Source organism: Solanum lycopersicum, chromosome 3 (genome assembly GCF_036512215.1).
Source record: "Solanum lycopersicum chromosome 3, SLM_r2.1".
NCBI classification, from domain to species: domain Eukaryota; kingdom Viridiplantae; phylum Streptophyta; class Magnoliopsida; order Solanales; family Solanaceae; genus Solanum; species Solanum lycopersicum.
Genome location: NC_090802.1, coordinates 30,401,677 through 30,428,980, shown reverse-complemented (window position 1 = coordinate 30,428,980; position 27,304 = coordinate 30,401,677). Strand labels below are relative to the sequence as shown.

The 27,304-nt window shown below is 33.4% G+C and overlaps 1 protein-coding gene and 1 pseudogene across 2 annotated transcripts; both read left to right on the top strand.

Moving 5' to 3' along the window:
• Window positions 1-7,098: 7,098 nt before the first annotated feature.
• On the top strand, window positions 7,099-8,186 carry LOC112941198 (F-box/LRR-repeat protein At3g48880-like; annotated as a pseudogene).
• Window positions 8,187-12,557: 4,371 nt separating this feature from the next.
• On the top strand, window positions 12,558-26,880 carry LOC101263678 (probable plastid-lipid-associated protein 13, chloroplastic). Of its 2 annotated transcripts, none has more exons than XM_010319592.4 (7): window positions 12,558-12,812; window positions 15,148-15,269; window positions 15,348-15,431; window positions 21,420-21,516; window positions 25,094-25,310; window positions 26,155-26,207; window positions 26,448-26,880. In XM_010319592.4, exons 1-7 carry the CDS (start codon window positions 12,588-12,590, stop codon window positions 26,454-26,456), a joined length of 807 nt encoding a protein of 268 aa, XP_010317894.1. In that variant the 5' UTR covers window positions 12,558-12,587; the 3' UTR covers window positions 26,457-26,880. The 2 variants fall into 2 exon arrangements, with proteins under 2 accessions (XP_010317894.1, XP_004234807.1); XM_004234759.5 differs by having other exon boundaries at window positions 12,559-12,812; window positions 26,608-26,880.
• Window positions 26,881-27,304: the final 424 nt, after the last annotated feature.

Sequence of the window (27,304 nt, the reverse complement as noted above, 5' to 3'; positions counted from 1 at the left end):
AGTTATTTTTGCTCTCGCCTTCACCATACTTATCATTTGTACCCCTCAATGAATGGAAAACCCAAATAAACAAGAAATATCCAATTTCAATTAAAATAACCCAATTTCTCTTTTAGTCCGGATTGACCCACAGACTCATCCCAAATTAAAAACCAAAATCTAGATCTCTACCCTTCCTCTCCTTCCTCAGTTGAAACACCCTATTATCAGTTAAAACCCATAACTAAGAGGCAAAAAAGCTCCACTACAATATCATGCTCCTTCTCCTCACAAGGTAAGTCATTTTCTATTGAGTTAATTTCATTTTCTTATGCTAATGGATATTTAATAATGAAAATTGCTAGCATATCTCATTAGCGGGTAAACTGAAAATAAATAATTTGTAATTTTGGTCGGTAATTTTAGAGAAAATTTTGTGTTTTCTTCATTTCAAAAATAGAGTTGATTGATCAATGATGAATACGAGGTGGCAAAATCGACGATGGTGTGGACGGTGACTGAGACAGTGCAACTGAGATTGTGGAACTCTATGGGAAAATCAAGATGGTGTAGCCGGTGATGAAGACACCGCAACTGAGATTTTGGAACTATAATTTGGTGTTGGTGGTACTTAATATCCAGATACCAGTGTTTATTTCTATAGGCTAACATGATCTCCAAACTTTTTTGACCGGAAGGTGCATAAGGAGGTATTAAGCAAAGCCTTACTATCGTTTTATTTGAAGGGTGGGAGGCTGTCATTTTATCCGATGGGTGGGAGGCTGTGTAGGGACGAAGATTGCCATATTGAGATTGATGGTAATTGGTAAGGGCCAAGGTGTGCTGTTTTGCAGAAGTTAAGCTTGATGGTGTGGTGGATGATTTTGGTGATTTTGCATAGACGTTGGATCTCCGAGGCTTATTCCAGCAGTTGATTACTTAGAAGGAATAGAATCTTATGTTCTCTTAGTGTAATGGGTAAAGGATAATGAGTGTTAGGTTAAATGGGTCGGGGCATTAGGTTTAAAATGGGAATTATTTTCTTAAAAAAAATCGAGTTAATTTGGGTCAATTTAAGGGATTTCATCAAATAAGGGGCAATTTTGGTGAATTTATAACGGGAGGGGTAAATTCAACTTCATTTTAACGGCGAGGGTAAAACCAAACAATAAACCAAAGTTGAGGGGCATTTTTGACCTTTTTCCCAACATTATAAGGCTGCGACAATAGTTCATTTTTTGTTCTATCGAATTCATGATAATTGATAAAAAAAATTGATATATATTTAGTGTTTCTCGTTTTGACTATCCCGTATCATAGAGAGCATACATTTTTCTGTATTTAGTAGGGTTAACTTATTGGGGCGGGCGGGCGGGTCGTATCCTAATTGTTTTATTTCAAATTGAATAGTTCATTTAATCTCAGTCATTCACGTGTCCTCTGTTAGTCATAAGGGTATATTTAACGCAAAAGTATAAAGGGAGGGGTATATTTAGCCCAAAAGTATAACTAGGGGTATATTTGACCCTTTGTCGTATAATATATTTGTTAAGATAAAAAGTAGTTGAATTTTATGGCACCTTGGACAATTTTGGAGGATTCAAAGATGGAGAAGACACGGTTAGGTGGATCCATCACAGCAAAGGTATCTTCACAGTTAACTCTGCCTACAAGAACCTAAATCAAATTGGGACTCAACTCAGATTTTTGCCTTGGAAGCTTATCTGGAAAGTCAAAATTCCATATAAGGTGGCAGTCTTTACTTGGTTGGTAGTTAAAGAGGCGGTACTACCGTAGGAGAATCTAATGAAAAGGGGAATACATGTGTGTCCTAGATGTTTTTCTTGAGGAACAGGCACAGAATATCAACCATTTGTTTCTTCATTGCAAGGTGGTTAGACAATTGTGACACTTATTTACCATTTTCAGGGGCACAAATTGGACCATGCCACAAAGGGCAAGTCAGGCTATAGAAAGCTGGAACAATGAAGATAGTGGCAATATAGATCACCAAAGTATATGGAGAATTGTCCCAGTAGTGATTTGGTGGACCATATGGAAGGAGAGAAAGATGAGATGTTTTGAGAGTATTATTAGTCCTTTACACATAATAAAAATGAATTGCATAATCACTTTTTGTTATTGGTACAATTCGGAGTATGTAGATGATCCCATAACTGATATATATATATATATATATATATATATATATATATATATATATATATTAGGTTCTTTGTAAGGTAAAGTAGGATCTTGTTTTGTTTTGAGTACACACAAATGTATGTAGCTCCACACGATGTAAATTTGGGATCCCAACCTTTAGTGTTGAAAATTAATACACGAAACTATTACCTTTGTACAAAACATTTATATATTTCCATTATCAAATTTAAATGCTCATAAGAACTCTTGGATACCATTCGAGAGATTTCTTATTCTTCTTCACTTTTCCTTTCATAAATGCAACTGTTACAAAACTTGCAGACATGCCATTAGTTTTCGTAAATTTTATTTGTATCACCTAAATCTTGATGTAAATCCACATTACATGATTTGAAAATTTTCAAAATAATAAAATTGACATATTTCAAACGGCTAAATCTCTTCCTGATTATAAATGCATGTCCATTAGAATTATTTTAATCACAATTCCCCTAATCTCATTTAAGGATAAAGCTGATTGATTTCCATTTAAGTCATTTTACTGGGAACTGAAAGACAAGGTAACTGGCTTGAACATGCAATGATAAAAGATCATCTTCAAAATATAACAAGTACTACATAATCTTTCAATGTTACTTTAGTGTGTATAATATGATTATTATAAGAGTCTCGTGTTCTTTGAATTCATAGACTTGCGAGCCCAATGACTAAAACATTATCAAATGTTTAGCAGGTCACTTTAATGATTAGACACATGAAATGATTACATATTGTATAATCTGAGAATTTTACGAGAGTGATTTGCGGAAGGAATACGAAAATCAAGTAATTTAGAAAATTTACGTCTCCTAAGTCTTCAAAAATGAGGGTGTCAATCGTTTCTAAAATCCTCTCTGAAAAAGAGAATTACTAAATATAATATTATATTAGATAGAATTTACCAGTCAATATTAACTTTGATATTTATAGAAAGAAAATTAAGTAATCAATTTGCATAAGTTGTCATTCAAGTAATAGTAATGCGCTAAATGAGGTGAATCTGATAAAATGACGGAAATCACTCAGGGTACTAGCAAGTACACATAAATACTCTTTTTAATAATTTCACACCCCGAGCCTACATCCTGGCACTCAAAGACCATTGTTGGCCTAGAGCGGACCATTGGCCTGGCGTACTTACTCTGTAAAAGACTTAAAAACATGATCTTATAACTCAAGGAACAACTAAAATAAAATCACTTAGCCAAAATGTCAACTCAAGTCTTAATTGTTTACAAGTGAAATAAAAAGACTAAAGAGCTACTACTATCTTTCTATGAAGCCTCTAAACAAAAAGGGATGTTGGGACCGGACCCCCAATCATCCTAATTAACTGAAAACTTAAAACGATAAATGAACGATAAAGATGTCCTCCGAAATGAAAGGAGGTTCACCAACTGACTCTGAGTTGCTCACTACATCAACGGTAAGTCGGATGTTGATCCTAGTTACTTGCGTCTGCATCATAATATAATGTAGGTCAACTAACATTAGTACATTGAATGTACAAGTACGCGAGTTGCAATGCTAAAACAACTTAAGCTTGAAAAGAGTACGAAACAACACTTACCTTGGATCTGCTAAATTCATGAATAACATAACTCAATGGTACTGAATCATTTTAATATAAAGCAATTTTAAAGCAAGTGCAATATAAAGAAAAATTGTTTGAAAACATGTTTTATACTCTGAATGTATAAAAGGATACAATTAAATATGATATGTATGTAAAAATACAAATAAATTGATGTATATATAGAAATACATTTAACATTTGTGGGAGTTTCTCTAACCGACAACCGTCACTTGAGAACTAGAGTGATGATACAATATTTTGCCTCACATTGTCAGGGTCGTCCTACACCTTGCCATAATTATAGACCTGAATTGGCTAATGGATCCACTAGTCTATGCTAACCAAGAACTAAATCAATCATCTAAAAAAAGTATGACCCTTTTCTATCCATGGTGCCTACATGGATTATGGAAGTTGGGAGTTATCTGAACTTCCACCCATATCGATGCTCAATACTACTTCTAGCAATATCATTATATTAGTTCTTATGTTTTAAAACATACTTACTTCTGTGATTTGAGATTAGTGCTCAAACTTAGCTCAAAGGCTATCTTGGAAATCTCGATTTCCCTACTTGCTTCATTTAGAAAACTATTACTCTTTTCTGAAAACTAGCCCGAAGGCTCTTTGGAAATCTTAGTTTCCCTTCTTTTTAAATGTGAAAAGATTTTTATACTTCCTTGGGAATACTTAGTTCTCATATACTGTTTTGAAGAAAAGACTTCACCTTACTCTGAACTAAACTCAAACTTAAGTCTTAAAATGATATTAAATATTTTTGAAAGACTTAGGAAACTTGAAATGAACAACTTCTTCTTCTTATCTTTACTCTTTACTCAACCAGATCTCTAAGTATTAAAACAAGTTTAAAAGCATTTGTAAAAGACTTCTTGAAAGGACTCTAAGAACTTTCTAAACTTGGCTCTAAACTTTCCTTGAATTTGAAGTTATGGATTCAAGGTTGTAATTCATGTTTCTAGATGATTTCTATATGATCAGAAGTCATTTAGAGTAGTCAGAATCATGAGAAAGAGTTAAAACACTTTAGAAAAGCTTAAACAGACTAAATTACGAAAATTGAGCAAAAAATGCCGATTCATACGCATTCTGGGAGCGCCACGCCAGGACTCAAGTCAGAGGCCTCATTTTGGCGCACTGCAGGCGTGCCGCCCTAGGCCCTCTAGCGCAGATGGGACGCACCACGCCTGGCTCTGCCCAGGTGATGCCTGACGAATTTTTATCTCATTTTTCTGACCTTAAATCGTTCTAAATCGATTTATTTTCTCAGATTCACCCTAGATCTATGTACCTAATTCATATATACAAGGATCTAAGCCAGAGAACTCAAGAAAAAACACTTTCTACCTCAAGAAATTCATTAATTTCAACTCATGTTCAAGAATGAAAGCAATTCAAGAACAACATTCAAGAACATTCAAAATTCAATCTGTGTGGAATGAAAACACACTGAATCAAACATGTTTGGCACGTGGGTGAATGAAACCCACGTTGAGATAGACCCATATACATTCTTAGGGTTCATCCCCAACGAATATACTTAAGTTAATTCGACGATCTTGGTGAATCTTGCGCTCTTTCTTCTTCTCTTCTCTTTTATCCAAGCCCTAGCATGAAATCTCTTTCTCCTAAATTGAATAATGTCTTTTTTTACCCCAGTTTAATCCCTAAAACGGATTAATTAAATTAGGTAAGGAAAATATAACTTTGTCCTTTCCAAATCCAAATTGAACTTTCATTAATCCAACAACCCAACTTTCGAAAGGCATAACTCACTCATACGATATCGAAATCGCGCAAAATTGGTGGTGTTGGAAATATTATTTTATGGTCTTTGCAACCATATCTGGAAATACTCCTAACTTATCCTGAGATAGGAGTTATGGTCATTTAAAAATGATCAAAACTCACTTTCCTAACTTAGACAAATTTTCCAAATTTCCCTATACTTTCCAAAAAACAATATTTTCAGATTTTACACTCTTTTCTAGTTCTTTCTAGTTGTGAGTGATTACAAACGTCCACTCTCCATATCACGCGGTCTATAGTTTAGGGGTTAACAACAACTATCCATAATACCCCATAATTAAAGTGTTAAAAAACACATGTAGGATAGAAAAAAGGAAAAAATTATTAAAGATAATTGACCAGAATCAATTTACAGGTGTTAGATATTTTATTTAATCCTTTATAAAAAAAATAGGCAGGATAGCAGAAAAGGAAAAAATGTTAAAGATTGTTGACCAGAGTCAATTTACAGGTGGATGACATTTTCATTTTCATTTGACCAAGATTTCGTATACAACTCTCACTCCTCATCAAAGCACACTAACATCGCACAATTTTCACCCAATATTTGTTGCGCACATTGAAGTGAATAAACAATCTAAAGGCATGTCCTAAATCTCTCTCTTGTATTTTTCTTACAAACTCTATGGTTGTTTTTTTATTAATTATTTACACATAGCAAATCTTGATTACAAAAGTTGTTGTGGGTGTTAACAAAAATTCGGTGTACACCTTGTGGAATTCTTTTCTCCCTTCTCTAGCTATTTGAATTTTGCCCATATAGATCTGAATTCAAGGTTCTCTAAATATTTCATTTATTACTAATTTAGTGTGATATGATAAAATGTGTGTTTTCTTGTTATTAATGATTATTTCTTTGTCAAGGTTGGTTTAGATTTACTGAATTATCATTTTGTTTATATAAAGATTCACTCTATTTAAGTTATTGTAAAGTGGTATTGAAAATTTCAATTCGCATAGAGCAGAATGGTTACAAAGGGACCATACCATTTCTATTTGTACTTGTCTTGCTCTTCAAAATATACAACAAGTCTTCAACTATTCGATCCTTGTGCTTAGGACATTGAATTTCCTCTTCAGGTTTTTTTTAAGCAAATCAATGTTACTTCCTCCTTTTTTGTATGATTTTGCTTAGAGTAGTGATTATTTTTATCCGAAATGTTATACTTCCATCAGCTATGCCAGCAAGAACTTAGTTCTTTTGTCATTATCTGCAACCAACTGTTCGAGATTATATTTTTCTAGTTTTTTCACTTTTAGGCATCATAGTACCCCCCTTCCCCAAAAAAAAGTATTTGTACACTCTTCTATGTTTCTTCACATTGCAAGTCTTAACTTTTTATTCTTCATGGTCTGACACAAAAAGACAATCAACATCATCAATTTGATATTATAAATTCAAAGTCTTCATGGATCTAGAGAAGTAATAACCTTTATTGTATCTACATGAGTTCACAAGATTGAAGCTTTATAGAGTTTCTAAAAAGAAAAGGAAGATTGAAGTTGTTGTTATGGAAAAACGAGATTCTTCTGTAAGGAGATGGGAGGACCTTGATATTAATATCTTTTTGACGATACTCATGTACTTTGACCTTTTCCGGTTGATATATGCAATTCCTCAACTTTGTCGTGCATGGCGATTGTCTTGTTGTGATCCACTTCTCTGGAAGACGCCAGACTTGTCCATTTTGCAATTGAATTTAATCAGAATTCAATTGAAGCCATACATATATGTAGACAGACCGTCTGAAGAAAAATTACCCGACTCCTTAATATTTGCTTGAACCTTAGTTGTGGAAACATACAAACATTGATCTTCCATCCCAATTTGTATGTTAACGACCATCAGTTGACTTTTGCTGTCGAGAGGTATTCCCCCATTAAACTTTCATCTTTCTATTGTATTATAATTATAGCTTAAATCTAGAAACCATACAACAAACGTTTCCGAGATATCAGATGCCCTATAATTTTCTTTATTCTTAGAGAAGCAAAAATTACCGTGAAAATGAATACGACAACTAATTACATATCCTCTTTTCAGGTGTCTACAGCTTAAGCGCCTGGTTATGCCTTCTTAGAACAAAATTAAAGAGCGAACAATGTGCAGGGCTATTCATATATGGAAAGATCTTGAGTCACTAACAATCCAAGTAAAAATAATCCTGCGCGTGTCATCAAGGAAATTGGCACGAGTTGCAAAAAAAATTCCGCACTCAAAATTATGGGGCCCTGTGATATGTTGTTTGCATCTGCACTGGCTTCATTTCTTCCAAACTTAGAAGTATTGAGTTTGAGGTGCACGGTGTTAACTAAACCTTCTTTGGCTATTATCTTGGAGGAGTTGAAAAAGTTGAAAGTGGTCAACATCTCTCATTGCATAATTACTGAAGACCATCCACTCAAACCGATGAGAATCCTAACTGAGCTTGATGAATCAATTCTTGAAAAGGCGTCTAGGTTAGACAAATTCCTAACATGTATGAGTGACTCATGCGTTATGTGTCAGCGCACTCTGAATGATTAGGGGTTTATGAGGTGGTATAAGTATGAAGAAGACCTCTGGAAAGTGGATGAGGTGAAATCTCTTGCAATTTGACGACTTTAAGAAGATATTGCTTCATGAGCTAAGCGTCTGGAGTAAATGTGTAAACTTTTGTAGCTTTCATGTCTTTGTGTGTTGTAGTACACATCAGATTCTTTATCTAGTTTCATATGCATTGCCGAGCATAGTAAGATTATACTATGTTTTGCTTTGCTAAGCTTTTGGGAGACATGTTTATTTCTCATTGAAAAGGTGAGATATTTGGTTAATCTTTGGGAGAAATTAGTAAAAGTTGTTTTTCGCAACGGAAAAAAATAGATTTTCTTCCTAAGTATTTATTTGGAAATACCTTTGAATATATATACTTATACTTAAAAATAGTTTTTAAAAAATGGTGAAGCACTAAGTTGCTTAAAAGGTTTTTAAAATTAATTTATCGAACATATTCTTTTTCACTAAAAGTATTTTCTTTTTGAAAGAAAAAGAAACACTTGAAAAAAAATTCTTATTTAGTCGACTTTATAAAATTCAACTAAACATGTTATTATTCTTAATGGAAGTTTTGTGAGTTTCATACCTAAACTCCTTATAGAACATTTTCTTCAAAAGTATTTTCAAAGGGCTTTCGAGTGGCAATATAGGTGGATTTTTTTGAACTATCCTGATTAAGTGAAAATGCAAAATATACTAAATTATAACCATGTTTGAATATTATAAATAAAAAAATTGAGATAAGGTAATCTTCATCTCTTTTGGATGATGGACTTTAAGCAAACTCATTTGCTTTATAGCGTTAGAACAAATTAGAGATCAATAAATCATAAAATCGAACTTAAATTGAGGTAATGCAAACTATAAACTGTTTAGAAACTTTAATATATAAAAAGGTAAAAATTGAACATGAGTTGGAGTGTACTATTTTTTTTTACTTTGAGTTGTATATAAATCAATCATTTGTAAATATATCATCACTGGGTAATTTACCCGCACTTTGCGCGGTATAAATAATAATTGTATTGAACTTGCCAAAAATTTTTTTTCCTAATATCTATACATTAAAAATAATGGAAAAATAGGTTCTTAAAAAAATGTTAGTAATATTCCAACATTAATTTAATCATTTGTCATTATCACATAACTCAAGAACCTCTAATGAATGAATTATTCAAGAAATAATTCATTTGTTCTTTAATCAACATTAAAAGGAAAATAAAGAAGAAAATAAGAATATATGTACAAAGGCATTTCGTGATAAAAAGAAACATTAAAGTTGTTAAATTATTCAACTGTGAAATATGTCTTAGGAGAAGATTCAAAAATTTGTTAACATATTCAAAAAAAAATTACGCTTGGACATGAAAGCAACTATAACGTTTGAACTTGCATAATGAATTTCTTCAATTGATAAGTGAGAATTTTCATATTTATGTAAAAATAGATAATATGTAAGTTTATATGTATAGTACTTTTAAGTTATAGAATTTAATATAGAGTTAATGAATTCTTGAAACTGAGTACAACAATTATTTATGCACAATGAATATACGTACTATATGTATATATCTTCAATATAACCAGACAAAATAACTTTGCACAAACATAAACAATAGAGTTTAAAACATGTACTCAAAAATAACAATTAATATCATAAGCATAAGTTAATGAGTGTAAAAAAATAAACCAGGATATGTAAAAATAAAATGAAATAGAAAGGAGTAAATCGAGTCCACTGAATGCACAATGTCCCCTTAAGAAAATTATTCACATCCAATACCAGAGGTTTAAAGAATTACATCCTCACAGGACGGAACAATTTTATTCACCAACTTATTGATACAAAAACAGTAGTCTCAGTAAATCACTCAACGAGAACAAAATACACGAATATTTAATTTTGCAAAAATGGAAGAAGATCATAATTTTTGTTATTTTAAAATGAGAAGAAATCTCTCTATTTATAGACAACAACAGTAGCGTGAACAAATGTTTATTGTGCCTTATCAGAAAGGTTAAAACTATTGTAAAAGTTGCAACCCTTCGGAAAGTTCACAACCTTTCATAAAAGTCACAACTTTTCATTAAAGTCAGAATTTTTTATTAAAGTCACAATTTTTAATAAAAGTCAAAACTTTTCATATAAAAGTCGCAACTCTTCATAAAAGTCACTACTTTTGATAAAATTCACAATTTTTCATAAAAGTCACATCTTTTTATGAAAATGGGAGGCTAGATTTGAAAATAATAAAATTTAAAACGAAATTCTTGCTTGTGGTGATGCCACGTAGGCGGTCCTAGAGTTCTCTTTTATACAAATATATGATATGATCGTAGGCCGCTAAGAATGACTTTTAGTTAGATTGTTTAGGAATTCTTATTTCTTATGCCCCATCTTTTTCTCTATATGGCCGGCAGGTGCGCTCCCCATTTCAAGGGACAAACATTTGTGTGCGAGCCGCGTGTATGTGTGTTTGTATGCGTGCGTGTGCTCATGCGCGTGCGTATGTATTGTTGAAAGAATGTAATAATAATAGTTAAGTTAAATTATCTTTTAAATTATATAGGATAACTATATGTTGATGTGTGCTTGTTGAAAAGATATAATAATAATTAAGTAATTAATAAATGATAAGATAGAGAACTTGAGGAAATAATCTATGTATTTATAGTTTATGACTTCTTTTCTTGGAGTATGTCCGACAGTTGAACTCATGTAATTCTAATAGATGTTTATGGTCTTATTGTGGAATTTGGGCTAGATATTATTATTAAAATGATTTTTTTCTTTTCATTAATGGATAACGATTGTAGTTGGATTATTATTTTGTTTTAATAAGTATTGATGAGTTGCACTTATTTATATTTGTGCTTAAATGATTTGTAAGTGTATGGATATTTGGTTTGCCCGGCAAGTAGTGTTAGCGCGTGCTAGTCTCGTCTAGGGAGTAATTTGGTATGTGACAAATAGTATACTATTGTTGTTCTTGTTTTTGATATATTTATCTCTCTTTATTATATTTTTAATAATCTATCTTATTATCTTGTTTATTATGTTTTGATTATTGCATTATTATGTTATTTTTGCTTCCACCTGGTAGACTTTGCATCTTTACTTGTTACTTGCTATATTTTCTTCATTATCTCATTATTTGATCCTGAATTCATAGTACTTGAGTTGAAGGTCTTTCGAAAAATAACCTCTATACCTCCATAAATTAGTGATAAGATCTGCATACACTCTATTCTCTCTACACCTTATTTGTGAAATTTCACTAAATATGTTATTATTATAAATTATTGATAGTCACACAACATCACCAAAGAGAATCACAAAATAAGTGTTGTAGGCTTGTTGCCTATGAATTCATAAAAGATATGAAATGACAATCAAGCTCTCAAGGGACTATTTAATTGGTTAGAGTAATGCAAGTGTTAATAATATATAAACTAATTGTGAAAAATTTGACAAATTATTTTATACATGGATGAATTATGCAGAAGTTAGTTATTCATGTATTATTTTTTCACATATTAATTATTTTATATTTCATCTTCTATCTTACTTAAAATTATATCAATTTTCTCATAACTTATATATGTATTGGTTATGTCGATTCTAAATTGCAAATCAAATAAAGTATTAGTTTTATACATAGTCCTAACCAACTACCAATTATTATACTCTCTCTGTCCCAATTTATATGATTTAGTTTTACTTGACACAAAATTTAAAAAACAGAGAAACACTTTTCAAATTTTTGGACTAAAATAAATTATAGATACAACATAACTATAATTTTTCTAGATTGTTACTTCCTTTGTCCCATTTTATACAAGTTAGTTTGAAATGACACAACGTTCAAGAAAGAAAAGAAAAACTTTGAAACTTTTGATCTAACACAAGTGAAAAATGTTTGTGTGACTATAAATTATTTCATCAAGGATGAAATGAGTATTTTAAAGTTAAATTGTTAGTAAATATAGAAACATGTTATTCTTTTTTGAATCGACTTAAAACAAAAATAAATTACAACTGAGACGAAAAGAGTAATAATTATAAAAACATGTATCATTTTTATTTAAATAGACTAATAAAAATAAATTGAGACATAGAATTTTATTACTTATACGAATTATAATACGTATATAATATTTCTCGTAACCAACTATCCAACGTCCCCTTCCTGCCTAAACAAGCATGACCATAAAACAAACACCTCAAGCACCTAACTGTTGCCTATACAAGCATGACCATAAAACAAACAACTCAAACACCTAACTGTCGCCTATTATATCACAACAAGAAATTAAATGAAGATACTAAAAATTGAATATTTATATGAAGAAGGCAAGAAGTGGGACCCAAATGTTCAATTTTTTTTAATTTTCCAAGAATACCCTTGCACAAAAGCAGTAAAAAGGAAATAGAGAACAAGATTCCAGCACAACCACATTCTAATGGCTACTTCACTTCAAAATTTGGTACCACCATTTTCTTGCCGGCGTACGACCTATACATCTCCTTGTACACCTATCGCCATTTTCCGAGGAGGGAGAAGAAGAAATGCAAGAAAGATGTTGAGGGTCTGTAGAGCTATGGTTGAGAAGACAGTACAAGGGGCTTCTTCTACTTTTGCTAAGGAAATGGAAAGGCTTTCAGCTAAAGAGTCTCTGCTTCTTGCAGTTAGTGCTTATCCCTTTTTACTCCAATTTATTTGTTTTTTCCTATTTAAGTTTAAGTAACTCATTAAAATTGTGGAAAATTTGAGGGGAGTGTTAAGAGTGTCTCGCATTAGTTATGTGAATGATTTGTTGTCTTCTAATATGTTTTTGGGAAAGGCATTTCTCACCTCGCCAGCTAACTTTTTGTGTTGAAGGTCTATATTATTAACAATAGTTATGTTTATGTTTGTGTTGCTTGTTTTAATTTAAGAGTAGTTTGTAAATCCAACTTGTACTAGGTAATCATAGGTATCTATTGGGATACTCATGGACATTCTCTCTGCCACTTGTAGATTATTGTCATGTCTACTTCTTATTTAATGGCCCATTCTATTTAATAGACTTAAATGATAGAATTCACAGCAGTACATAAACAAAAGGCAATATGACCCTTAACTTGGCGATAGCGGACAATTATGAACGTCTATTATGGATGTGTACAAGTAAGCACTTAAACTTGTATAAAATTGAATAAATAGACACAATCGTCCTACATGACAATTTTGTGTCCTGTATGGCGTCCTATGTGTATTGTCCGCTGGAGCCAAGTTTAGGGTCAACTCTATGTATTATGCCTAAACAAAATAACTAAAAGAAAAATCAAGAACGGTGGTGTAGACTGACAGCAGAGATCTATTCTCTTTGTTTCATTTTACTTGACACTTTCTTTTTTAGTATGTTAAAAAGAATGACATCTTTCTATTTTTATGGAGAATTGTCATTCATGACAAGTATGGTCAAGATGACCAGTGATGTCCAAAGGTGGTTGTGAGCCCCCATGGTGTAGGAGTTTGGAAAGCAATCAGATCCCTTTGGTCTTTGATGGCTGGAAAAATTAGTTTAAGAGTGGGCAATGGAAGGAAAATTGTTCTTTTGGGGTGATAATTGACTGGGGCATGGACCTCTAAGGGAAGTCTTCCCTGAATTCTTTAGCATTGCCACTATGCCGAACATTAATTTGGAATCAGCAAAAAGAGTACAGGGATGGAATTTACTCTTAGAAGGCTACTGCATGATTGGGAGCTGGAAAGAGTTGTTGAATTTTTCCAGACCTTGAAATCATTCTAAGGGTTCAAAGATATTGAAGACTCACTTATATGGAAGCCTACCGGTATATGACCTAATTCTGTTAACTTAGCTTATAGCATTCTGATTAGGCACAGACAGTCAACTAATTAGAGTCCATGGAGATCCATTTGGAAGATGAAGGCTCCTTTTTAGGTGGTATGCTTTTCTTGGTTAGTAGCAACAAATGCTTGCCTCACACAGGATAAAGTATAAACTTCAAAAAAGGGGATTCCAACTGTGTTCTAGATGCTTTTTGTGCGGAGCTGCTAGGGAAAATAATAGTAACCTATTCATTCATTGTCCTGTTACTGGACAATTAAGACAACTATTCTTGAACATGTTAGGAATCAGATGATCAGTGCCAACAAGTGTTAATCTACTGAGATGTTGGAACCAGAATGATGGGGCAGTTAGTCAGAAAAATTGGTGGAAACTTGTCCCTGCTTGCGTATGGTTAGATCATTTAGAAGGAGCGGAACTATAGAGCTTTTGAAAGAAAAATACAATTTTGTGGCGATAATCAAGATGAACTGTATACTTTTGTTTTGTTTTTGGTGTAAAGAAATCTATGCTAAGGAGGCTGAATTACTAGTTGATATGATAGAATCCTTGTGAAGCAGTAGCCTAAGCTAAGCTTGGTTGGGATCTTGTTGTGTCTTTTGCACTGTCATCGTGCAACTTATATATATATATATATATATATATATAGTTGTTGCCAGTTTCAAAGAACACACACATTTAACTTTAAACTTCTCATTTACCCTAAATAACATGATTTTGTAGGTACATAAATGTCATGACATGCTTAAGGCCACATGTTTGATAACTCTTTTTTCTTTTATAAATTTCATGTACAGTTTCACATAAAATAAGGTGGGTATTATATGTACTCTTGTCTCTTTACTTTTTTTCCTGCAATTCATAATTTTCCTTTGTTTAAATTCTTTCATTGTTTCTCTATGATTGACTCATCAAAGAATTGGCCTTGGGTAAAGTGAACGTTCTAATATATCCCATTTCCATTTGAGAAAAGGCTCAGGGAATGGTGGAAAGAGTGTCACAGGAGATACAAAGTTGTCAGGTCTGCAGGAGGGTTAACTTGGTGGAACCGAGAGGTTTAGAGAACAATATTATTGATAATATTGCAATGGTTATTTTCATGAAATTGCACTTCTGTTCTTTCTTTCTGTCCCTTAAGCACTAAAAGAAATTAATTACACTGTTATAGTTCAAAGATGCTGGTGGATTTGAAGCATTGGTCACTGGGAAGACAACAGATGTACAATGCATTGATGTGAATGAGAGGATTATTAGTCTCGAGAAGCTCAATCCGACGCCTCGTCCCTCAACGTAAGGTGTTAAATCTTACCAATAAACTTAATTTTCAAGATTCTTGACAAGGTACTCATTGGTGGTTTCATTTCCCAGGTCTCCCAATTTGGAAGGACGATGGAATTTTGAGTGGTTTGGAGCTGGTAGCCCAGTTCTTCTTCTTGCCAAAATATTTTTTGGGTAACTTCTATTTTTTGGGATAACATTCACTTCTATTTTTCCTATTCCAACTTAAACTCATTAGTGTATGAACTACGTATACGAAATGAAGTACTTGTGCAAATAATGAATCAATTCTACATGAAGTAGTTTATTCTTTTTCTGCAACCTGCATTGTGCTACTAATAAATAATTGTCATACTAGAGATCAAATGGAGACCATGTCTTCAAGGCTAACAATTTAGAGAAGAAAGTTTGAACCATGGGTATGATGGTTGCCTTCCACTATCTAAAGTGCATGCTAAATGTTTAAGCATCTAATCATTCCCTTCCATACCTTTGCACCAGTGGCAAATTAAGTGATAGTTGAGTGGGGAAATTGCACCTACTTAAATTTGATAAAATTACGCTATATACCAAAGCTTTTGCTTAGAATTTCAAATCATTCCATTTTGAACCTGATAATTTCCTAGAAAAAGTGAGAAATTGGTAGAATATTTTTATCTGAGGCTGAAATTTGATAAAATTACGCTATATGCCAGAACTTTTGCTTAGAACTTTGACTCTTTTCCATCTTTGAACCTGATAATTTCCTAGAAGAAGTCATATTGGTAGGATAGTTTTATCTGAGGTGTCTTGCATAAGGGAAAAAGTAAAATGCTAAAAGAAATGCTTTTAGCTTCTTTCATCCAACTAAAGGGCCTTCCGTTTATCTTTTCATTTTCTCTCTTTCATTTCTGATGACACAATATTTGAATTACTTTATTTTCTTACGTGCACTTGCTTTTAAGCTTAGAAGTCACAGCTAGCCCACAAAGTTGCTTGTCAGGGCCACTTTATAAAATCAACAAAATTGCTTGTCAGCTATCTTCTGGCTATATAAAATAAAAATAAAATTTATGATTTGTTTTGTGTGAATGTACTATGTATAGTTAGAAAGTTAGCCAAGATGGGTTGATATATTCATATTACTTGTATTAGTGGGAAGGTGTGTACCCAGTGAAACAGTTGAGATACGTGCAAGCTTGTTCAGATACTATGGTTATTCTCCCAAAGAATAAGAAACCCCACAAAGTGATGAGATGAATCACTCTTTTAGTCCACCAAACTAGATAAAGGTAAAGAAATAATCTTTGCTCTCACTGGGAAAAAATTCTGATTGGGAAGAAAAGGTATGGGAATAAGAAAAGAGGTCCAACCTTTTTAAGGAATGCAACCGATTTTATGACATTGAATTTTGAAATTTGGCGAAAGACCAAACTAAACCTCCATTCATGGAGGCCAATTGTTTCCCTTCAGTTAGGTCTTTACTATTTAAGTACATTATTGTCTACTAGGTATTTGCATGATTTTTCTTTTGAAGGAAAGACAACATTTACCATAATTGGTTGAAATTTCCTTCCCAAAAATTGAAAGTAAAGATCTTTCATATTTAGTTAATCTTTTTCACGGAGAAAATAATTTTGGACCTCTATAGATTGTGGTTATTTCCTTCTCACTTGGTAGCATCCACAATGCAACTATTAAAGGGGGGGGGGGTTACAGAGTTTTGGGGAGAATTTGTGAAATACAAGTTTCTATTTTGAAACTAGTAATGTTGTATTCCTCAACATTAAGGACATGTTGGAAACCTTCGAAAAAGAGAAAACAGTAATTAAAAGTATTCCCTACAAAAGTCCTAACAAATCTACAAGCTGCTTTGATCCTCTATACCTTTCCATTTGACTTTCTGAATGAAATTGTACCTATCTCCAGAGTATATACTATCCCTCTCACTCCAAGTAGTCCACTTGATGCAATGTAGAATTATCCTCCACCATTTCTTCTGGCTCTTGTTACCTCCTCTTCTGATCCAACAACTCAAAAATCTACAACATGCGTAGGAATGGTCCACTTTGTCTTTGTGAGACTGAAGAAGATTGTCCATCGTCCATCTCTTTTGTATATGTGCAGTGCAAAATAGGTCTCTGTCTGCTTCTGCATAGTATGTATCTGGATACAATATTTAACCCCCTTCTCTTCAAAACTTCATGTTGTCAAGCAATATCTCCTAGCTACCAACCATGTAAAGCATTTTACCTTCGTTGATGCTAGGTTTTTCCAAATATTCCTCCATACTTTTTGACGGTCTCTAACTTGCTGAACATTTCTTTTTTATAAGCCCTGTTTACTGTTAATACCCCCTCCTAACTGTGTTCCACCTCAAAAATGTCAGAGTCAGAAGTGGTACCTTTGAAATCCTCTATCCCTTTTAGAAAATTGGCACTCTATCCACCTTCCAGTCATTCAATAACTTGCTAAAGGATAAGTTCCATCCTTGTGGAGTCCAACATTTATTCATAGGAGCCTCAAGCGTTGTTCTGGAGAGCAAGAAGCGGAAAAAAGCGAAGAGCGCTTGCTTCACTGAAGCTGAAGCAAAGCACACATTTTTTTCTACTAAAGTGTTGTTCAGAACAAAAACAAAAAATAGTAATATGCATATATAAATAACCAAGAACTCAATAGATATAACATATTAAGCAAATCTTTCAGTTCTTAAATTAGAAAGCTTATAAAAGATGGTCAATAATCCTCATAATCATAACATATTAAGCAACTCGTAATCATAACATATTAAGCAAATGCAACATCAAAACCAAATAAGTAAATAGACAGAGCATAACAGGGGAAAGAAAACCCTAGAAGTAGTTCCTGAAAGCCTGAAAGAGAGTCCAGAGAAGACGAAGAAAAGAGATTAAGAGAGGAAGAACTTATCTTTTTGAGTCGCAGCAACAGATGTTGAAATGTTTGAGTCACAGAAGAAGAAGAAGAAGAGCGAAATGTTTAAGTCACAGCAGGCAAGTGTGTTATACAGAAGGAAAAAAAACCTAACAGCACTTAAGCACGCTTTTTGTCATCTTTGCTTTAAGCGCGCTTCAAGCTTCGCCTACTGAAGCACTCATTTTTTTAGCAGCGCCTCGCTTCAGACCATATAAGCGCAGTGCTTGCACCTCGCCTCGTTTCGCGCTTTAAGCGCGCTTTTTGTCGCTTTTCACAACACCCTAAGGATTATTTAAGGAGAAGTTCTATCTTTGTGGAGTCCAACATTAATTCATAGTAGCCTCGGGATTATTGCACAAGACAAACAGATCAGGAAAGTATTCCTTTAGAGGAGTCTGTTCATTCCAAGCATCCCTCCAAAATTTATTGTTCTATCATCTCCCACTTTAACTAACATGTTCACTTCTAACTTGGGCCACAAAGCTCTGATAGTTCTCCATACCCCAACACTTCTTATCGCTGCACCAAGGGCTGGACTCACCAAATTTGCATTTAACAACATCCTTCCATAAGGCTTGCCCTTGTCTTTTGTATCTCCATAGCCACTTCAACAGTTCCTGATGCCCAAAGCCCCCAAATCTTTGCTAAGTTTAACCAAACTAGTATTGGGAACGTACGATGCACGTTTGTCCCCTACAACTGCAAAAAATTTGGACATCGAGTGAAAGATTTATGGTGCTTTCAAAATAGAAACAATTCAATCACAATAAGTTAACTAAGATACATAGAGCCTTACAGCACGCCTCACGGGAAACCAAAGCTTGAAAACAATTTCAGGAATTAAATATGGAGAAACAAAAACTGACCTGAAAAATGCCTCTCCTACTTTCTAGGTGAGAGAGTACCCTCTGTTCGGTAGGTCACCACCAACCTCATCCTTCTCCTCAGCTATCTCCGTCTGTGATAGCTTTCTCCTTCCCTTACAGCAGTTCCCTTCCACAGACATGGAGGAAAATAGGATTTATTTCCACACCGGTTTCAAGTCATTCAATAATATCAGATGGATATCTGGGGAGGAAGCCTAGTTTGATTGGGTGGAGCTTAGTATAAACTTGATGAGAAGAATAAATCTCAGCAAAAAAATGATGGAGTGGATTTGTTTTCTCCTGGAAGAAGCCTCAAACGACAATAAGAATCTTATGAGGAGATTGAGAATGAACTATGAAGGACCAAATGGCAGAGTATTTTAGTACAAGGAAGTTTAATGCCCGCGGAAGACTACTCTTGGAGGATTGAGGCCATGAGCGTATAATTGGATTTATAAAAGTTGATTGGGTAGGATCACCCTTTTATAGATTTTCTATATCCGGATATTGTGTTTAGGAGGTCATTTGGTGGCTTAGAAGAGTAAGTAACAAAGTGTGGTTGATCTAGTGCAAAAGCAGAATACTGAGCAATAGTCATAGCAAGTTGTGAGCTAATTTAGATTAAACAGTTGCTGAGAGAACAATGATAATTGAATGAAAGAAAAACCACTGGTAGGGATATGAATGGAGTCTCGCTCAGTTAAGAGAGTTGTAGGATTCGTAAAATAGGAAAAGAGCATCTCAAAGTATGGGGCAAATGGAACTTGTGTGTGATAGCCAAATGTCCCTTCATATCACATCAAATCTGGTATTTCATCGGAGGACGAAGCACATTGAGATTGACTCTCACTTTGTCAAAGAAAGATAATCTCGGAAGATACTGTTACAAAATTTGTAAAGTTGAGTGATTAGCTTGCAAATGTCTTCACCAAGTCCCTCACCGGTCCTCGTATTAGTTACTGTTGGATATGTAGCAAGAATTGATGGGAAATAGAGGAAAGAAGAGGAATTTGAAGAGGAAAGAAGAGGAATTTGAAAAGTTTAGAACTTGAAAGGTTGGGAACTTGAAAAGTCCTCTAATGCTTTAATGAAAAAGGCAATAGTCCCTCATCGGTAATGGAAATGAAAATAGGAGAGTTTAAATAAATAAACACTCCTATTAATTGTTAAAAGGGTTGTAAAAAGGGACCCCCTCGCGCCGTCGTCGTCGCTCGCTTCGGCGTCGGCTACGGCTTTGGCAAATGATCGAGAGATAATTTTTTGGACAAATTTATTTTAATTATTTATTTAATTAATTTAATGGCCAAAAATTATTTTCAATTAATTAGTTGATAACAGAAGTTAACCGAAATGTTTTCAACTTTTTAGTTAACCCGACCCAACTCGGATCGCGCACGTGACCCGTTTTAAATTCCGTTATATTTAAAAATTTCCGCCATGACTGTTCTGAAAGGTTGCAACTTTCAGGAACAATCAATACCATTTGAAAGTTTGCAACCTTTCATTAATGGTCGTGTCAATTCTGAAAGGGTTGCAACCTTTCAGAATATATTCTTCTTGCCTATAAATACCATTCAGTCTTCAGAATATTTTCCTCCGAATTTTCTAGATCTTCCTTCTTCTTAAAAACACATATTTCTTCGTGTACTTTCCTGCTGTGGATTGATTCGCTGACAGTAGAGTTTTTGGTATCTATACTCTACTGATTAAGATCATTTTACCTTGGGAGGTTATATTCCAAATCAAACCTCGGATACTAGAGGGGAATAATTTCCTTAAGGGGACACTGTGAATTCAGTGGACTTGATTTTCTTCCTATATTATTAAAAAAAGTATTCCAGATTCTGGTAAGTTTTAAAGATTCAATTATTTTTTTTTACCAATAAATTTCTGTTCACCTTTTTTACTGGTTCTAAAAATCTCAGTTACTTAGTGTTTCTGACTGATTTATTACAATCAGTAATTTCTGATTTTCATAACACAGATTGGCAACAGTTACATCTGTAAGAAGGTCGGTACATGTAACAAGGTCCGTACATATGACTTGTATGCACTAACTTGAGGGGGAGTGTCAAAATTGGAATATGAACAAGAATAGAAATAGTATATGGAACTCTAATTGGATAAGGATTGCAATGTAGTGTCTATAAATAGGACATAGTGCAATAATGTAGAGACATAATTCAATAGTATATTTCTATTATATTTCTCATAGACACCTTTACTTGAGAGGCCTGAGCATGCATGCTTGTTCACTTTTAGTCAATATGCTAATTTCAGTTGATATCTTCTTAACATTGAGGTGAATGATCGTAGTTTTGCTTTGAGTTTAGTTTGATGAATGTCAGCTTATAATATTTCTACCGGGAACATGCTTTTACAGGAGAATTCCTCCAACATTGGCAAATTTATCAAAATTGGATGTGTTGATCAAGGATGGATGTGGGACTGCTACCGCACAAGTCAAAATACTAAATTCGGTAATTTATCTTTGTCAGGAAATTTGATATGTACATCCCATGCTCTAATATTCAGAAAATGATCTTCCTCTTCTAGTTATAGAATTGGAAATAAAACAATACTATTGTTTATGTTTTCTACAAACAAACGTCTTTGGGTTCGCAAACTAGTCATGCAGGGCAGTAACATAGGGATCGTTATGCGGTGAGTCATAGTGTAGTGATTTACTCACAGTGAGTAATAATCTATGGACTGTTCTACAATGAATAATATACAAGGATTGTCTACTTCAACAGCAGTTTTATGATCCCTAGATACTTTTTATCCAGGTATTGGTAATACAGTATTGTCATTCTACGATCTCTCCTCCATGAGATTATGTATAGTTTTCTGCATAAATTTACCGCATTTGTATTTTTTTTTGATAACCAAATTTTTCGTTTTTGTATTTAAAAGTGCAACCTGAATTCTGCCTTAGTTATGTAGAGTTTGTACTTTGTACCGGAAACTACACATTATATTAGTTATTATGCAGAGATTATATTAATAACAGAGTTATGTGTTGCAAATCACTGTAATATTAGTTACGAGAAATTGAGATTATTACTCTTAGTTGGTCAATCAAATGCCCATGATGTGATATAACTGGTCAGCACCATATATCTTGCTTTCTTCCTCCTTTAATGCCTCACATCTGCTTGATAATTCGTACGCCAAGAGACACATTGATGGCAAGTGATGTTTTGGTCATGTTACCTAGAAAAATAGGTAGGACGAGATAACAAGCGCTAGATGTATAGCTCTATACTTTGACATTATTACAATACCAACTTATTGAAACATACGAAAACAGCTTAATAACAGAAACTTAGTAATTGAGGCCATTAACTTGCTGACAAGGTGGTAACAGTTTTACATTTACGTGTCACTTTTTAAAATCCTTATTTTGTATGACTATGTCTGTTTGGTATCTTGAATATCCTTTTGCAGCAGAAAGTAAAGCTAAGCGGAATAAAGCTGGAAGTGAATGATATAGGAAAATCTTAGCTTTACTGACTAGGGGATTAGGTACACAAACAAGATACATGCTTATTCTATCTCCAAATTTCCAGAAGTCTCTGTTCTTCAGTGTTTAGTTCACCTGTTCTCAGACTTTATTTAAGTTAAGAATTTTATGAATTTTGTGTAGCTAAAGATTTCCACAGCTAATGAGGTATCAAGAAGCTGCAATAGCAGTATTGCAATTCAAAACACAACAACAACAACAACATACCTAGTGAAATCCCACAAATTGAGGTTGTAGAGGGTAAAGTGTATGTAGACCTTATCCATACCTCGTGGCGGTAGAGATACTATTCCCGGGAGACCCTCGATTCAAGTGAAGCAGAATAAAGTAGTAATGAAAAGGAGAAACAACATTGAAGAAAACATGTCAACTAATAGGAAAGGAGTGCAGAGCATAAACATTAACAAAATAGTGCAATCACCTAAACATAATAAACAACAGATTGTAACAGATAACAAAAGCAAGAAACTACATGTATAAGAGTATTTATTGTGACAAACATGGTGCGCCAGAGTCCAGACTACTACCAAACCTAATCTCGTCAAAAATCAAGAAAACCCTCGACTACCTACTAACCTTCTACCCTAATCCATGACCTCCATACCTGCCTATCTAAGGTCGTGTCTTTAGTAAGCTAAAGTTGTAGCATGTCCTGTATAATCGCAATCTACCTAATACTTCTTCAGCCTACCTCTACCTCTCCTCATATCCACTATATCCAACCTCTCGCACCTTCCTTCACTAGGGCATCGACACATCTCTTCTTCAAATGTCCAAACCATCTTGGTCTTCCTTCCTCATCTTGTCCACCACAGAGGTCACTCTCACCTCTTCCCAGATACCCTCATTCTTAATCTTATCACTCCTAGTATGCCCACACTTAAATGTTATTTTAGTTACAAGCTCAAATTCTAGACTTGCATACAGTTCCCAAAAGAAAAGAAAAGAAATTCAACATCAATAGTACCGGATATTATCATATCATATTATATTATAAGTGGAAGCTCCAAGATGTAAAGTTGAATTACCATTTTATCCCTATACTAAATAAAAATGTTATATTCATATTTGATTATTTTGTTTTTGAAAAATATTGAGCAGTAAACGTTTTTTACTATTAATGAATTGAGAATATTTGAACAGTTATGAAAATTAAATAATCTAAACGTTAAAGAAAATGAAGAGACAAATGTTAGTTAATGAGAGCAAATAGGTAGAGATTTAAGTTGCACATTAACTAAAATATAGAAGCAGTTACCTTTACATTGCTAGAATCTTAAAAGTTGTAAATTTCAATACAATGAATCTCATAGTTAATTTATTAATATATGTTATTTTCAATGATAAATACATGAAAAGAAGCTAAAGAGACTAATTAATCATTTAAAGTGAAAGTATTATATAAAGCCAAGAATAGTTTTCATTTTCCTCAAGTTCCCTCTCCATTTTTATGGGCTCTAAAGAAGAGTATATCATTTCTCTGAGCAGTATTTTCTCAATCAATGTCAAAGTTAAAGGCTATTAAAATACGCTATGAGAGTTGTTGGATTTGTGCAAGAATTTCAGCTATGAATGTTGTTGGATTCATCAAAGAAATTTCTTAGTGAAGAATGCACTTATGACACTTATTATTTAATTTCCTTGTTAGGGCTTAATATATGCAACACACAACATTAATTTTACGGTAAAAGATTTCTATATGTTACTGATTTTACACATTTCATTAACGTAGCACATAAAATTTCACTTATTCAATTAAATATTGTAGTTGTATAGTTTTTTGGATTTTGGATCTTAGAAACAAAACACCAGGATGCTTATCAATTTTAAGAACATGTAATTTGTATTTTCTATTTTATAACACATAATATAACTAAAAAATATTGCTAATCTACAATCTTCACAAAAATATTTTTTATGTATATGGCCACATGCACGTGGCGCGTACCCAGAAACTAGTTAACATAAGGAGGAGAAGATGAACAAAGTGTTAGGTCTTGATAAGCTATAAATAAAAAGCTTATGATGGTGTTAACAATGCTAGCTTGATCCACCTCGACTATTTCACCAGGAACCTACTACCTCCAACCAGCAGGTATCTGGTACTTCCTGCTCACCAAGGTTTAGACAAATAGAAAGAAAGCACCTCACTATTAAAAACTCAAAATGAGAAGTGTTTAAATAAGTTAGGGTCAACATTACTTAATATTCTTATTTTGATGAGGCAAAAGTGAATTGGGGCCTGTTCATGTGTTGATTCTTGATTTGCACTCAGTTTGAAACTTAAGAGGCTCATGCTCAGTTGCCTCATTATCACTTAGGCCTTGACCCCTGCTTCTTCAGGCTGGTAATTAGCTCTAGGCTGGTCAATATCAGTTGAGTTGTATTCTTCATATTGAGTCTTACACAAGGACTCAAGGTGTTGCATCTTTCAATTTATCGGTTGAGGTTTTTGTGAAATGTTAATGATATTATTAGTATATCTGATCATATGTATCTGAAGAGGTGAAATACTTTTTTGTGAAATGCAGATTGAGAATAAATTTATCATCTCCACCAAGTATAGTGTTGAAGGGCCTCTTCGTATGAAAGAAGAGTATGTTGAAGGGGAATTTGAATCTCCAAAAGTCGATGAGGAAGCTGTACCTGAACAACTAAGAGGTGCTTTTGGCCAGGCATTTAATACTCTGCAACAACTTCCTGTCCCCATTAGAGATGCTGTGTCCAGTGGCATGAAAGTTTCTCTAAGTAAGATTTAAGTATTTTCAATATACTCTATGCATATATGTATCTATGGTGTACAAGTGTTGTTGAAGTATTGCGATCTGGGGAGGGTAGAGTCTACGGAGACCATGCCCCTACCTCAAAGGTAGAGAGATTATTTTCGATAGACCCTCCGCTCAATAAAAGAATGACAGATAGCAATGGAAGTACAAGAACCAACAGATTGTAACAAAAATAATAGATAATAAAAGAATAATACTAAAAAAAATAATATGACAGAAAAAGTACAAAAGTAAAATATCTCAATAACCTAAATTATCGTTAAGAAATTCAAATTTAAATCAAGTAGACTACTGCTGCAACTAACCTGTTCATTGTTCAAATTGGCAGTAACAGAAGTAATTTTTAACACACTTTAAATGTCTGTCAATTCTGTTTGAAGCCTCTCAATCATGTCAAATCTTCAAATGTTTAAATCTAGCGTTGGTAAAAGCAGTTCGAAGTTAATTTTCTGCCTGATCTGTCCTTTAAGCAAGATTTGTTTTTGGTTATTTTGATTCTTTGATCTTATTCAAGCTTATATTCTCATTTGCATCAGCATCTGCCTTTTGAAAAATTCGTTTGTACTTCAGCACATTAATGTTGCTTGAACTGCCATATTACGTATATTTTGGTTACTAATGCTTTTTTCAAAGGCTTCTTATTTTTAGTTCCTAGGACATATCCTAATCTTTTAAAAAACAAAGAATAAACTAAAGTAGATAAGAAAGATAGAAGCTTGAAGAAAATAACTTTTGTAGATAAATGATATTGTTACTGTTTAGGATTTATTTATATTGCTTCTCACTCTGGGCTGTTACAATATCAGGCGGGACCTTTCAGAGACTTATTCTGATTTCCTACCTTGATGACGAGATCCTGGTGAGTCCTCTCGCTGCATTCTTTTTCTTTGTAGCACCATTACTTGATTTTTTTTCATACACCGTTTGTATATAGCACCACAATATCTTCACACAAGTTCTGGAAATTGTTTTAAGTAACCTTTTAGCTTTCACTAGATTCATATTGGGATTAACTTTTATAACAGAGATTTTTTGAACTTCATATATCTAGACACTATTATAACATCAAGGAAAATTGGTTTTGATTCTAATTATGCAGAAGTTGTAAGTTCTTATCTATAGAGCTGAGTTGTTGTGCCTTCGAATGCTCGTAAAGAACTATGAATCAAGCATTGCTGCTATTACAAGATCAAAAGTTAGTTCGACAATTGAACCTCAATTTTTTTAACATACTCTACTAATCTGCTGGTTGGGTGCAGATCATAAGGAATACTGCAGGAGAACCTGAGGTTCTAACAAGGTTGGAAGCAGGACCTGATCCGCAAAATATAACCGAATATGAGAGTTAAGTGACTGTAGGCACATTTTGCATGAAAAAAAAAACAACTTTGTTTTTACTATTAGTTCATATTTCTATGTAACATAAGATAAATAATACATTGGCAATATCTCTCATTGTGTAATCCCACATCGATGAGCAACGAACATGAGCTGACCCCATTATTGGTAAAAACTTGCCGTGGTTTTGTGAATGAGTCCTTGAGGCTAAAGAAGTGGTTGTCTGAGTTGGTATTAAACATATCATATCCATCGTCTATATGAAGATCTAAGGAACAAACATCAAATTTTTATTATTTACCTCATCCACCCCTACCCCCTCCTCCCCCCACTCAAAAAAAAATTAATTTTGTTTTTAAAAATATTTTCTATTTTGAATTTTTATTTTTTCATCTCTTCCCCAAGGCTTAAAAAAATTAATTTTGTTTTTAAGAAATATTTTCAATTTCAAAAATTATTTTCTATTCTACTAAAAATAAAAAATATTTAAAAATAAAATATTTTTTATTTATAAATCAAACACTAACTTGTTTTTTAGGAAAACATTTTCTTTCATACCAATCACACCCTAAAGGAGTCTGGATGATATTAAGATTCCGACACATAATACTTATTACA

Coding starts and splice junctions, on each gene's coding strand:
- LOC101263678 (XM_004234759.5), top strand. CDS start 12,588: ATGGCTACTTCACTTCAAAATTTGGTACCACCATTTTCTTGCCGGCGT. Junction 25,311..26,154: donor TGGCATGAAAGTTTCTCTAA/GTAAGATTTAAG, acceptor TTACAATATCAG/GCGGGACCTTTCAGAGACTT. Junction 26,208..26,607: donor ACCTTGATGACGAGATCCTG/GTGAGTCCTCTC, acceptor GGTTGGGTGCAG/ATCATAAGGAATACTGCAGG.